Source organism: Podarcis melisellensis (assembly GCF_964234715.1).
Source record: "Podarcis melisellensis genome assembly, chromosome: 8".
Classification (NCBI taxonomy): Eukaryota; Metazoa; Chordata; class Lepidosauria; order Squamata; family Lacertidae; genus Podarcis; species Podarcis melisellensis.
In genome coordinates, this window is record NC_138540.1 from 41,206,022 (window position 1) to 41,220,178 (window position 14,157).

Below are 14,157 nucleotides of genomic sequence, written 5' to 3' on the forward strand. Positions count from 1 at the left end.
ATCCGGAGGTGCCACCATGGTTTGGCTACTGGATGGTGTCTGTAATTTATCTGTGGAGAGGGTCTGGGTTTGGGTCTGGTGTGGTTGATTGGTGATAGCGTTCTGTGTGCCTCTGGATCTGGTGTCAGTTTTTGTGGGGAGGGCTAATTTCCAGATGTCTGGCAAGCGGGATGTGTCGTCACGCTTGTTCATGTTGTGAGGGTGTTTCTCTATCTCGATGGCTTCCATGATTATTCTCTTGTGGTGATGTTCCATGTTAAAGAGCAATTTGGAATCTGCAAAATTAATTTCGTGTCCTGTTTCTTTCATGTGTTGGAAAAGAGAGGAAGTTTTTTCTTCTTTTTTGACGGCATTCTTGTGTTCTGCGATACGTGCATTTATTCGTCTGTTTGTTTGTCCAATGTACGTGGCTGGGCAGACTTTGCAGGGTATTTCATAGACCCCTTGGTTTTCCAACTGGATTTTATCCTTGGGGTTTCTGAGGATATTGGCTATTTTTTGGTTGGTGCAAAAGGCTGTTTTGATATTGTGTTTATGGAGGATTTTGCTAATTTTATCTGTAGTGCCCTTGATATAAGGAAGGAGGGCCATGCCATTGTTTTCTTCTGTGTCTTGGTTTTTGGGGGGTGTTTCTTTTTGGATTAGCTTCGTAACCCTGTTTTGCTGGTATCCATTGGCAATTAACACATTTGAGAGATTCTGTAACTCAGTTGTCAAGTGGTCTTTGTCAGCCAGGCGTTTGGTTCTGGAGATGAGAGTCTTGGCTACGGAGTTTATTTGTGCAGGGTGGTGGTGTGATTGTGCATGTAAGTAGCGGTTGGTGTGTGTTTTTTTCCGGTAGATAGTGTGTCCTAGGGAGCCATCAGGTTTTTTGTAGATTAGGACGTCAAGGAAGGGAAGTTGGTTGTTGGCTTCTATTTCCATAGTGAATTGTATTTTGGGGTGTAGGCTGTTGAGATGTGTGAGGAAGCTATCCAGTTTTTCCTTCCCGTGTGGCCAAATTACAAAGGTGTCGTCAACATATCTGAGCCAAAGTTTGGGTTTGTGTTCTGACTTGTCTAAAGCATTGGTTTCAAAGTGTTCCATGTACAGGTTTGCGATGACCGGTGAGAGGGGTGATCCCATAGGTGCTCCTTCTATCTGTTTGTATCTTTGTCCATTGTGGATGAAGTACGTGTTGGTTAGGCAGTGGTTGGTCAGGTCCAAGATGTATTCGGGGGGATTGTATTTGTTTTGAATGGCTGTCAAGGCTTCATTAATGGGCACTTGTGTGAAGAGAGATACAACATCGAAGCTCACAAGTAGGTCATTAGGATGTAGGTTTTGCTTCTTTATTGTTTCTATGAACTGGAAGGAGTTTGGAACGTGTGAAGAGATGGATTCTGCATAGGGCTGAAGTTGCTTGGCGAGAAATTTAGCGAGATTTTGTAGAGGTGAGCCTATGGAGCTGACTATTGGTCTGAGTGGTGTTCCTTCTTTGTGTATCTTGGGGAGGCCGTAGAGTTTGGGGCATCTGGATGATTTTTCTCTGGGGATGATTCTTAGCTGGATTTCTTCACTGATAGGAGAGGCTTTTATTTTGGATTTGGTGGTTTTTTCCAGATAGGTGGTGGGATCTGTTTTTATAGGTTGGTAGGTAGGATCTTGGAGTAGGTTTGATAGTTTTGCTTGGTAGTCCGATGTGTTCAACACAACAGTGGCATTACCTTTGTCTGCTGGGAGAATGATTATGTTGTTGTCTTTCCTCAGGTTGGTGAGTGCTTTCTGTTCTTCTTTGTGTAAATTGCTTCTGGGTGGTTTGCTGGAGCAGAGGATGTTGGTGACTTCAAGTCTGATTTTATTGGCTTCATCTGGGTTGATTTTGGTTAGGCTAGCTTCGACTCCGCATATGATGTTTTCCGTGGGGATGCGTCTCGGGGCGACTGCAAAGTTGAAACCTTTGGAGAGTACTTTGGTTTCAGTTGTGGTGAGGATCCTGTCTGATATGTTATGTACTGTTTGTTTCATGGGTTGTTGTGGAGGGTGGCTGGGCTTCTGGCGTTTCTCTAGTTTGTGGAGTTTGTTGGTGTGTGTGTCTGTCTTATGTGAGGTCTCCGTTTCAGCTCTCCAGACGGCTAGTTGTTTGCATTTGTCCCAGAGTGCAGGGTGGATTTTGTTACAGAGTTTGAGGTGAAGAGTGAGCAGATCTTTGTTGGTTTGGTTTAGTAGGTATCTTTTCTTGTGTAGTTCGTTTCTGATTAGGGATAGTTCAGTTCGTTTCAGGATCCTTTCGGTAGCTGGGGTTTTAGGATGGAATTTAAGTTGGAAGCATGTGGGAATTAAGTTGTTGTCTCGGCAGTTGCGTAGGAACAAGAGATCACATAAGATGGTGGCTCTTCGGACTTCTAGTTTCTCGTAGGTTCTTGTCAGCTGGAAGGTTTCCTCCCCGTAGAGGTGAGATATTTGCTTTCGTAGATTTTCACGGGTACAGGAATGCAGGTTTTGGTGTCCTCGGGTGTCTTCCCGTGTAAAAGTTGGGGTGTCTAGGCGACGTTTCGACGAGGTCTCACTCGTCATCTTCAGGCTGGTGCTTACATGAAAGAAACAGGACACGAAATTAATTTTGCAGATTCCAAATTGCTCTTTAACATGGAACATCACCACAAGAGAATAATCATGGAAGCCATCGAGATAGAGAAACACCCTCACAACATGAACAAGCGTGACGACACATCCCGCTTGCCAGACATCTGGAAATTAGCCCTCCCCACAAAAACTGACACCAGATCCAGAGGCACACAGAACGCTATCACCAATCAACCACACCAGACCCAAACCCAGACCCTCTCCACAGATAAATTACAGACACCATCCAGTAGCCAAACCATGGTGGCACCTCCGGATGCTGCACCCCCCTGCAATCCCTACACAGATCTGGCTGACACAGGCCACAAAACCACAGCTCGCCCCTATACACGAAGCCAAGCCAGAGCACAACTAAGTGCAGTACAGCCATCTTCTCAGAAAAACTCTTCACAAAGTTCAAGAGGTCAAGATACAAAGACTTTAGCAACTAATCCACACCTAATGACCCACCTAAGTGGTACTCAGGATATCACTCAAGAAATCACTCAAGATATCCCTCAAGTAATTAAGGAACAAAAGAAGAAAAGGCACACTAGCCTGGGAACTTCCTCTCTGCCCAGAACATTGGAGGCTATACACCACACCCCCTCAACAGTATTTATAGGAACTCAAACACTGAGATCCTGCTCTGTTCCAGTAACAAGAAGCCGAAAGCACCAGCCTGAAGATGACGAGTGAGACCTCGTCGAAACGTCGCCTAGACACCCCAACTTTTACACGGGAAGACACCCGAGGACACCAAAACCTGCATATATATATATATATATATATATATATGGTAGCAGCTCTTCCATGTTAGAAGCAACGAGCCAAAAGAGTCACCATGGAGACATAAGAGTATGAGATTCTTAATCCTGGGATCATGGGTTTGAACCCCATGTTGGGCAAAAGATTCTTGCATTGCAGACAGTGCACTAGATGACCCTCATGGTCCCTTCCAACTCTATGATTCCATTTCTCACTCTCTCAATAGGTATTGCAAAGAAAGAAGAATTTCAGCAACTGCAACAACTCACCTTGTGAAGCACTGGGGAAAGTGATATCTAAACAAAAACAAAGTCTAGTTTCTGCACTGCCACCTTGTGGCATCTTGAGTCAGATGGCCCTGGTCATTAATTACCCTTCTGAAGCTGAGCTGAGAAACTAGAGGCAGGGAGTGAAGGTACCAAAGGAGAGATCAAATCTAATCACAAAGGTCAGCTCCTTAAGACAGGAGTCTCCAGGGTACTTCCACGTGGGTTACAGGATGTAAAGAGGAAATCCTGGAATCAAAACTCTGTTACTTTCAACAACTTGAGTGTTAAACTTACTGCTAAATTGAGGGCTTACTGCCACCAAGTGGAACCAACATGTACCTGCATGTCTCTCTTTGAAAAAAATGCCGTGGAGAGGATTTCTCCTTTGGGTTAGTTAACTCAGCCAAGGGATGGAGATACTCCAGATGAGCGCCCCTCCCTCTTCAAAAAAGAAGAGCCTCCAGGGCACTGGCATGGGCTTTGAGAGGCAGATTTATTAGATTTGTTAATGAATTCTCTCATGGTGGTCAAAACAAGAAATGTGATAGCCACATATGAAATCAGTTATTTTGGCACAAGCATTCATGGGCCATTTTCTCAGTTGCATGAAGCAGATTTGCAATGGCTGTCCTGGACTGTCAAGCAGTTACCGTAACCCCCAGCACCTGGTACATGATCATATGTGGAGACACAGAGGACTGAACCTGTACTTAGAAATGGGTTGACTTTAGATTTCCTCAGCTTCCATCCATCACGTGCAAGCCTAGTATGAAGAGGTTGGACGAAACCACACTTAGTTTGGCAGGATTTCAAACAGTGCAGAGACTTCATGTGCAAGCTCCCACTGCAGAACAAAAAGCACCACTCCAAGCTGTGAAATCTCCAAGCCGAACAAGAGATGCAATTGTGTCCTTCCAAATACACTATTGGAGCAATGCACACATGGAGTGCATGGAGCACAAAGGGAGGGGCAGTACCTCTGGTAGGTGACACATCGTGCTCCTTCTGGAGTAGTTTGTCCACCTTCAGTCCCCACCATGCACTCAGCATGCAAGAGTGACAATACCCCAGGAACAGTTTCAAGTGGCCAGCTAAACCAGGTGAGGGCAGCTGATGGGTCTCAAACCCTCAGAAAGTTAGGGACTTTCTCTGCACGCAAAGACAGGCTCCAGTGGATTGAGTGAACAAAACTAATAGTGGATCCAACAGTCAAAAAGGTGGTTCCTGCACACACTGCACAGGAAAGCGAGGAGCAGATGGGGCATGTCAACCTGTGAAGGTAGCTCATCAAGGAAAACTCTGGTCCTAAACTTCTGCTGCTTTGTGGAATATCTTCAGGGGGAAAAGGCTAAGGAGCAAACCCTACAAAAATCTGAAATTAAATCCCCAAAATGGTTGGATGGCATCTAGTACACCTCCTTCCAGCAACTCCTGCTGTCAAGCTGGTGCCAGGTGTATTGCTGGATCTTGTCATCTGGGTAGCCTAGGACCTCCATACATACTGTCCAGGCTTGTGCACCAGGGGTCACTTCAGTGCCAAACATAGTGGTTTGACTTCACCCCCGAAGGCACACTCCATCGCCTCTAGAGACAGGAGGATGCCAACGAATGTGTGCATACACCTATACCCCATTCCCAAGTCTGCCCTTCTTCAGAGCAACATGTGACGCCTACCTGCTCTCTGTCCACAAAATTTCACAGTATGGACTGCTGAAGCATGAGGGGGATTTGTAACTTTACCTGCTCCAGATCTGTAGCAGGTCAAGAGAATTAAACTAATCTCCAGATGACCTATGGGGATGGGTAGATAAGTGGCAACGCTAAATTCATGGCTTGGCTAGTAAAACTAAACCAGACTTGTGGTTCCCATCCACTCCCATAGATACCCTCTAGTTATTGTAAATAGGATCCTCTGCACTTCACATTAAGCACACACTCAATTTTTCCAGCAGAGCTGAGTGATCAACCAAGCCCAGCTTCTATTAATCGACTAAGTACTTATCATTCATTTCCTCAATGGGATGCAGTGGAGGTGAAAAGGCAGCTCATCCACAGTAGAGTACATTATTGGAAAATGCATTCCTGGAAAATAACTGCATTGGATTCTCTGGTGGCTTGTTTGGTCTTCACTTCAGCTCAGCTCACTTTTGCTCTCAGAAAACACCACACCTGGTCTACATTAATCCAGTAAGGAGTTGACACCGAAATGGCACTGTGGTAAGAATCAGGTATCTCTGGTGAATCCCTTGCAAGATTCAGTGTAAAAAAATTTAAGAAGCCATCTTGTACCAAGTCAGAGCATTGGTTCATCTAGCTTGGTAATGTCTGCACTGACAGGCAGCAGCTCTCTGGAGTTTCAGATGGGCAACATTCCCAGCCCTACAGGGGCTTGAACTGGGACCCTCTGCATCCAATTTTAGTATATGTGCTGCCGAAGCGAGCACGACCCTCTGCAACCAAAGCCTGATGCTCTACCACTGAGCTATGGCTCTTCCCCATGCATTTATCACCTTCTGTTCTACTAAATACCCAAATTACCCAGCTCTGTATCTGCCAAAAGGGAACCTAAGCGAGCAAGGAATAGTAGGTCGCCCCTTTCATCCCCCAACCAGGGGGTTAAAAATATAAAATGGGATCCAACTAGCACTGCCTTCCATTTCCCAGGCTGCTTCAATACTGAAAACCCAAGATGTACCAGCCTCCTTGCCAAACTACTGGAGCGCCCACAAAAAATGAGTGGGCATGATATGGAGATAGCAAAGGGGCTATGCTCAAGTGCCAGGATTCCCAGCCCATGTTGCTCTTCCCCACATCTCTAAGACAAGCACCACAAAGTTCCAAATCTATCCTTTATTGAGGTGCTCCGAACAAAGAGTTTATTTCTTCTTTTCCACATCCTGCTCTGCTGCTTCCTTGGCTCGCTTAGCCCGGATGCCAAAGAGCCGAGCATTTGCCCGGGCCATGCGCAGGCTGGCAAAAGCCTTGAAATTCTTCTCTTCCTCCGATATAACCCGGGCTTTCTCTTTTTTGTAGACCTAAGGAAAGAACCAGACAATCAGGGCACACACCAAAAAGCTGCTGCTTTCTTCCCATTTCTGATTCAATATTCACCCACACTATGGCTCAGTCTAACACTTTTAAGTCACAGGCTGTATATACAGTTTACCTTTAAAGAACATCCAAATCACATTCATTCCTTCAAAGAATTCTGGGCAGCGGAGTTTATCCCCCAGAGAGTTACAATTCCTAGCAACCCTCAACAAACTGCAGTGCCCAGAATTCTTTTCGGGACAAAATGTGCTCAAAATATGTACTATGGACGCAGACCCAGCCCCTTTCTGTAGCAGCACTCAGAACACCAGAAGAGCCTGCTGGATCAAGCCAATGTCCCATTTAGTCATGCATCTTGTTCTCACAGCGGCCAACGGGATGCCCTAATGTGAAGCCTACAAGGAGAACCTAAGCATAACAGCACCCTCCCTCACTTGTGATTCTGAGCAACTAGAGTTCAGAGACATACTGACAGTGGGGTTGGAACCCTCATGGCTAGTCCAGGCACAGGAAAAATTCATTGCCAAAATGATACAGAAAATATTTTCTGCATCAGTAGCAGAATCTAGTGATCAAATAGAGGGACTGAAAATGAAGATGGTCAGCAGCATAAGGCCTTCAATATAAACATACAGGATATCCACTTTTGGAATAAGAGGAACAGTTATGGCCAGTCAGTCTCAAAAAGGACGTAAGAGTCAGGAAAGGCAACCAAAATGACCCATCTTCTGTTATGAGAGAAGACTAAAATATTGGGGACTTTTCAGGGGGTGGGAAGAAGCATAGTAGCCAGCTTCCCTCTTTCATAATTCTATAGCTCATGGGTCACGCAATTAAACTGACTGGCTACAGGTTCAAGATAGACAAGAGGAATAGACAAGAAGTCCTTTTCTACTCAATGACTAACTTGTGGAACCCACTGCCACAAGGTGTGACAATAGCCACTGGATTAGGTGGCTTTCAAAGGAGATGAGACAAATTCATGTGGTAGGAGACAGTCAGTGGCTTCTAGCTGCAGTTGTATACTAGTTTATTTTACATTTACATACTGCCCTTCAATATACTGGATTTCCAGGGCAGTCACCTTATTTCAATAATAAAACAAAACAAAAATAAATAAATTGAGCGCCCATATCCAGAAATACAGCACTGAGTACCTCTTGCTGGAGGACAAGCAAGAGCAGAGGGCTGTTTTCTTTACGCCCTGCTGCTGCTGGGCTTCCCAGAGGCACTGTGAGAAGTAAGGACTTTAGAAGAGACTGATCCCAAGCAGGACTCCACAAGGCTAACCACCTACTTGATTGCTTCTTTTTTAATATTCCATTTCTGTTAGAAATTCAGTAGCATCACAACTACCACCATTCACTTGTTCAGATTTCATGTACGACTTACTTGAAAAACCAACTTTCAATATTGATTGCAAACTTGTGTTTTGCAAGATTCCAAGGACATAACTATGTTTGAATGAATGAGAAGTAGCCAACACAACATTGAAGCTGCTCCTTTTTGTTAGGTCACAGAACATCATCTGACACTCAAGAAACACAACCGCTCTCAAGAAACCATGTTGGAAGCAGGAAATTTCCCATTACAAGGTCTATAAATTTCAGAGGAAAGATCTATGGAAGTCACTTACATTTTTGATGGGCATAACTGGTCCAGAGAGCTGTGTGGCCATCTTGAGCTCTTCAGCCTGTGGAGAGAAGAAAATGTTCAGGAATTAACTTATTTATTCCACCTTCCCCTTTTTTGGACAGCAAGAAAAAAAACCCTAGCTTGGATTATGTCATACAAGGGCTGAGGGAGCCTCTAAAAATCTTACTGTAGGGGCAAGGTTAGGCAGAGTTGAAAACGAAGAATACCAAAATTCCCAGTTTAGCCTTATATTGCTGTCATCTCACTTTTCCTCAACACTTCTGCTCTCTCCCCAATACAAGTAACTGCAAGGTCTTTAAAGACGTATGTACACACTTTGAGAATCATAGCAACTAAGGAAGAGGGCCCTGGAACAAACTTTTTTAAAAAATAATTTTTATTAAAGATTTCTTAGTTTACAAATATACGTGCATCCTCTCTTTTTTCAAGCTGTGTTTTCTACAGATCAGTTTCATTTGTTGTGTTGCATGCAGTATTGGGTTGCGAAGAAAAGAGGGGGAAGGTAGGGGTGGTGAGTGGGGTGGTAATGCTTCTACTTAGTGGTTTTGTGTCAGCGTCACTTGTGGGGGTTATCTATCTATTTGCTTGTTACATTTCCTTGGTGGTGAGGGGATGGGGGTGGCCTTGTCTTTGGGTGGCTGTATTGGAACAAACTTGTGATGTTGTGGCTGAAGTAGCATGTGACCACCAGCAATGGAAAGTAGGTAGTGTTTCTGCCTCTTATACTGGATGCAAGCTTTTTTGTGCCCCAGTCATAATCAAGTACTCCTTGGAAGTTGTGTCCTTGGGAGTTTTATAGTGTGCTTTGCAGCACAGCTTTCACCCCACTAGACTTATTAGAAATAAAGCTCCCTTCTCCTGCAACACCTACTTCCCCTGAAATTCTCCCCTGTATACTTACTGCACTGTCGCCCTTCTTAGGGGCAGAAGGTTTCCGGGGAAAGAGAATGATCTTAGAGCGGTATTCCTTCAGCCGCTGCACATTTGCCTGCAGGGCTTCTGTTGACCTGTTCCGGCGCCTGGGGTCCACTGAGATACCAATTGTCTGGGCAAACTTCTTGTTGATGCCGGCCATCTAGGGAAAGCATATTAACCTAAGCCACAAGTAAAAGCAACTTGTACATTGCCAGCCCTGTACCTGCTATGAAGGCAGAACAGTCATCAGCTGGAAAACTTCTTGTCTAGTTCAGTGTTTCCCAACCGGTGTTCCGCGGCACGCGAGTGTGCCGTGAGACGTTGCCTCGTGTGCCGCGAGATGCCTGGAGGGAGGCGGGCGAGTCGGGCGGCGAGAGGCGGGGCGGCGGCGGCGAGGAGAGGCCGCGCCTCCTGCTGCTGCCTGGCGCTCCTCCTCGCAGCCGGCAGCGCTGCCTGGGCGCCTCCGCGCGACTCTGCCTCGCTGGGTTTGGTCTCCCAGCAGAGACGGGTCACACGCGCCCCTCCCTCCCTCCCTCAGCCTGCGCGGAGGGAGAGCCAGAGAGAGGCATCGCTCCTGCGCGGCGGGAGAGGGAGCAGCCGGAGCGATGCCCCAAACGAACGCATGGGACCGGAGGGGAAATCCTCTCCGAGGCGGATTGAGCGCAGCTGAGAGAAGCCTTTCGAGGAGCTGCCGTGTCCCCTGGAAACCCCCTTCCCAGCTCTGCCTCAGCCGCCGCCGCCTCAGTTGCCGCCGTCCCTCAGTCCCTCGCTCTGCTGCCTCCTCCCACCCCCAAAGCTTGGAGGTTCCCCAGCAAGGGGGAGGGAAAAAACTTTCACTTTTGTGCGTCCCTCCCGGCGTGACGCTGCGCGCTGACGTCACGGGGCGGGGCTTTAATGGTGGTGTGCCGCGAGATTTTTTTTCAGTAAACAGGTGTGCCGTTGCCCAAAAACGTTTGGGAAACACTGGTCTAGTTAACAATATTGATACTTTATATAACAGTATAGCAATGTTTTCAAAAATTGTTGCCCTATTTTTTCTTTGTTTTTCTGTTAATGTATTAACAAAATATTTGTTTTGAAACTCTTTAATAATTTTTTTTTACAAAGAGAAGAAAAGCTTCAAAACATAAGTAATCGCAGTACAGAGATTCCAGGGACAGAGCTATCAACTGATTGAAAGGCTCTCAAAGAAACGGCATGTGGCTTGCAATGGCAACAAAGAGAGACCTTCTGGTAGGATGCTAATGTACCTGGCCAAACAATTTTTCTCCAGTACCTAAAAAAGAAATCTCCACCAAAATACTGAATAAAAATGTGCAAGGCTAAACTCTTGTCCTTTAAGCAATTAGAAACAGACAAGGGTGTGGGTTTTAATTTTTAAAAGAGAAGGGTGTGGGTTTTAATTTTTAACTGCCTAAAGATCCTCGTATAACCCACTCTGAAGGAACAGGGATTAGCTATACTATTGCTATAAAACTCTCCATCTGTTTAATTCAAGAACTTCCACTATAAATACAAAAACTAATCCTCCAAGAAATCTGATTCAATGAAGTTTTTTGGTTATATGGAAGCCTCACCAACCACTGTACAAAACACAACAGATTCCTATATAGCTTAGCTCACATATCATATGCCACAAGCCAAAACAACCTGTATTTCAGAGGCAGGCACTCAGGTGTTAAGAGACACCTATGCTTTTTTACTTACTCTCAGCTCCTCCAAGCTGAATCCTCTACCAGCACGGACTTTTGTGTGGTATCGTACAGTGGGGCACCTCACAATTGGCCTGATTGGTCCAGATACCGGACGTGGAGCAATACGACGGGCCTTCGCCTGACGGGTCTTCCTCCTGGGTGCAGAAAGAAGTACAAAAGGGCTATGTTAAACCTGTTCTCTCTCCAAATATAACCCCTACTGAGCTCCCCTTACAGATAAAGTTGGGATTGGTTGCAAGGGAAGGAAGCATAAGGAAAGCATAAGAACAAAAGAAGTCCTGCTGGATCAGACCAAAGACCCACTTAGTCCAGCAACCTGGCCAATCAGACACCTAAAAGAAGCCTGCAAGCAGGTCCCCAGTGCAACTGCTTCATGTAATTCCTAGCAGCTGGTATTCAGAAGCATACTGCCTCTGACAGTGGAGGCAGAACGAGACATCACTAGCTTCCATGATTTCTTCAAATCCTAGCACCACTCTTGTGCAAATGAATTCCATAGTTTGAGCAATGTGATGTGTGAAGCTATGCTCCTTTTGTATGCTTTACTGGAAGACCTGGAATTCTAGTTTTATGTGAGAAAAAGCACGACTTTTTTCCAAATCATGCCTCTTATGTCCCTCTTTGCTCACCTTTGCCCCCACCACAAACTACAAGTTGCAAATTTAACTTTTCCATATAGGAGTTGCTCCAACCCCTTAATCATTTTGGTTGCCCTTCTCTGCACCTTTTCCAGCTGAACAATATCATTTTTGAGATGTGGAAACCAGAACTACAGACAGTATTTAAAATGCAGTAACACCAGAGATAAAGGCATTAAGATATAGACGGTTCCATTTTCAATCCTTTAACTGAGTAGATAGAAATAAAAAAAGCTACAGCCATCAGCTTATATGGGTTCAAAGGGTCATCAATGTGGTACAGCGATTCCGGAGAATTTTCATCATCTGGCTGAAAAACTGAACAAGTGTCTTGCAGAAAGCCAAAAATGGCAAGGCTCACACTTGCTTGCCTTTTGCATTATCCAGACTGCTGTATGTTAGCCGAGCACCGGACACAAAGAACACAAAATGCAAGGGGCTCAGCAGACCTCACCTGCGGATCTTCCTAGCAGGCTGATTAAACCATGTGGCTACTCGTCTTTGCCAGTCTTTGTGAAAGTGGGGATTCAAGATCATGCCATTCCGGCTGGGCGCCATGGCTCCTTATGTCCCTGAAAATACAAACAGTATGGATTAGACTCCTTATGATTTCCATTTTAACATCTCTTTTCAGCATACAAAATATCCTTGCAACAGTTCTGTGAAGTATACTGGAGACACATAATGTCATGCCCTTCTAAGCCCAAAGGAAACCTAGCATTTGGATTCCTAATTGTGCCAAAGGTTGGAAACTTGCAGGCAGAATGCAGTTATGATGCAGGAAACCTTTTACTAGTAATATTAGGAAGAGCTTTGATCCATTCATCAAATATCCCACACTCTGTTTAACAATATCAAACATGCATCTCTGAAGAATCTCTTCTGCAAGAGACCTTACAATAACATAAGGAGCTATCTACTTGCTTAATTTTGGCTGGTCCTGACTACAGTGATTGGCAGCAGCCCATCAAGGTTCAAAACCCTTCAACAGGAGATCCCAGAGAATGAACCTTCTACATGTACTCCTGCTGAACTACGGGGCCCTCCCTTACATATGAAACTGATGTATAGGATCAGGCTATTAGTTCGGACTAGCAAGGCATTCAAGACACTAAATCTCTTTCTCCCCCCCTTTCCTCCCCTCACTCTTGTCTTATCCCTCAACTCCATACTGCCTATTAAAAGTAATGTCTCCTTCTGAATGTGACTGACTTGTCACATTGTATGAAGGATACAGAGACTTCATTTTTTTAAATGATACTAAAGATCTAACTTGGAGCCTCTTGCCAATACCCTATCAGAATGGTAAAATATGGGGTCACCCCAGCCAAACTTACAAGGCTGCCTTCATTCAGATTCTGCACATTGCTCCACTGAGCCCAATACTGTACTGACTGATCTGGCTGGCTGTGGCTCTTCAAAGTCTTTCTCGTCCTGCTATCCAAGAGCTTAAACCTGTGGCCTTCTGCAGGCAAAGTCTGTGTTACACCCACTAAACTAGACTCCATCCCCACACAGGAACCTACCTCATGCTGACTCAAACCCTGCTAAGCTTAAGAAAAATGGTTTATTTCACTATGAATAAGAAAAAGCTGGTGGCTTTAAAACTGCTTGTTTAAAACGTTTAAAAGCTCATTAGCATTCAGGGATACAATGGTAAAGGTAAAGGACCCCTGACAGTTAAGTCCAGTCGCAGACGACTCTGGGGTTGCAGCGCTCATCTCGCTTTACAGGCTGAGGGAGCGACACTTGACTAAATCCCATAAATGGGAAACCATTTCTGCAGAGTCAGCAATAAAATCCTCAATGAACACGAAAGCACCCAGCAAAACAAATGCCCTGCACTTCTTCAGGACGTTACATTTTGGCCAAAACTACTACAGTTACATGAGTTGTAATAGGTCGTTCTTCACTAGCCAATATCACTCCGAAATACCGTAGCTGTGGCTTGACTAACCGGGCTACAAATCCTATTGATTGGTGCAGTAATTCTTGGCCAGATACAGAAGCCGGTACCACGATATATGAATGAGCTACGGGTGCCCCTGGGACGCTGGCTTCACTTACCCACCACTGGATGCTCTGGTGACATCAGCCCCTCGAAGGCCGTTAGCCATCCTAACCGAAGCGCCAGAGGCTGGGCTTGGGCCCGCCTGCGTGCAAAGCCTGTGTGCTCCACTTTTGTGCTCTGGCTGGGCCTTTCTAAATAACGAGGCAGATCTAGAAGCTCAGTGGAGCGCAAAGGATCGCCTCTAACAACCAGGCAAGAGCCCATCAGTCTCCCCCCTGGGACCCCATAACCTTTCCGTAACGTCCACAAGACCCTCTAGAACCCCGGAGTCCGCCCCCGGAGTCCCCCATCCCCGCGCAGGCGACGGATGAAGGCGGATAGCCAACCAGGCCTCCCCCAGCACGAGAACTCACCTCCCGGGAGAGAAAATGGCCGGCCGGAAAAAGAAAGAACTCTCGCCCGGAACTCTGGGATATCTGAGCCGCCGTGCGTGACCCGGTTCAGGAAACGCGAAACGCTCCGTCCGTGGC

General features: G+C 45.7%; 1 protein-coding gene across 1 annotated transcript; it reads right to left on the minus strand.

Annotated features, from left to right (window-relative positions):
• Window positions 1-6,476: 6,476 nt before the first annotated feature.
• RPL13 (ribosomal protein L13) lies at window positions 6,477-14,148 on the minus strand. The gene is made up of 6 exons (XM_081921074.1): window positions 14,041-14,148; window positions 12,071-12,188; window positions 10,971-11,112; window positions 9,250-9,423; window positions 8,329-8,385; window positions 6,477-6,676 (listed from the first exon to the last, which is right to left on the minus strand). Exons 2-6 carry the CDS (start codon window positions 12,172-12,174, stop codon window positions 6,518-6,520), a joined length of 636 nt encoding a protein of 211 aa, XP_081777200.1. The 5' UTR covers window positions 12,175-12,188; window positions 14,041-14,148; the 3' UTR covers window positions 6,477-6,517.
• Between the last annotated feature and the right edge of the window lie 9 nt (window positions 14,149-14,157).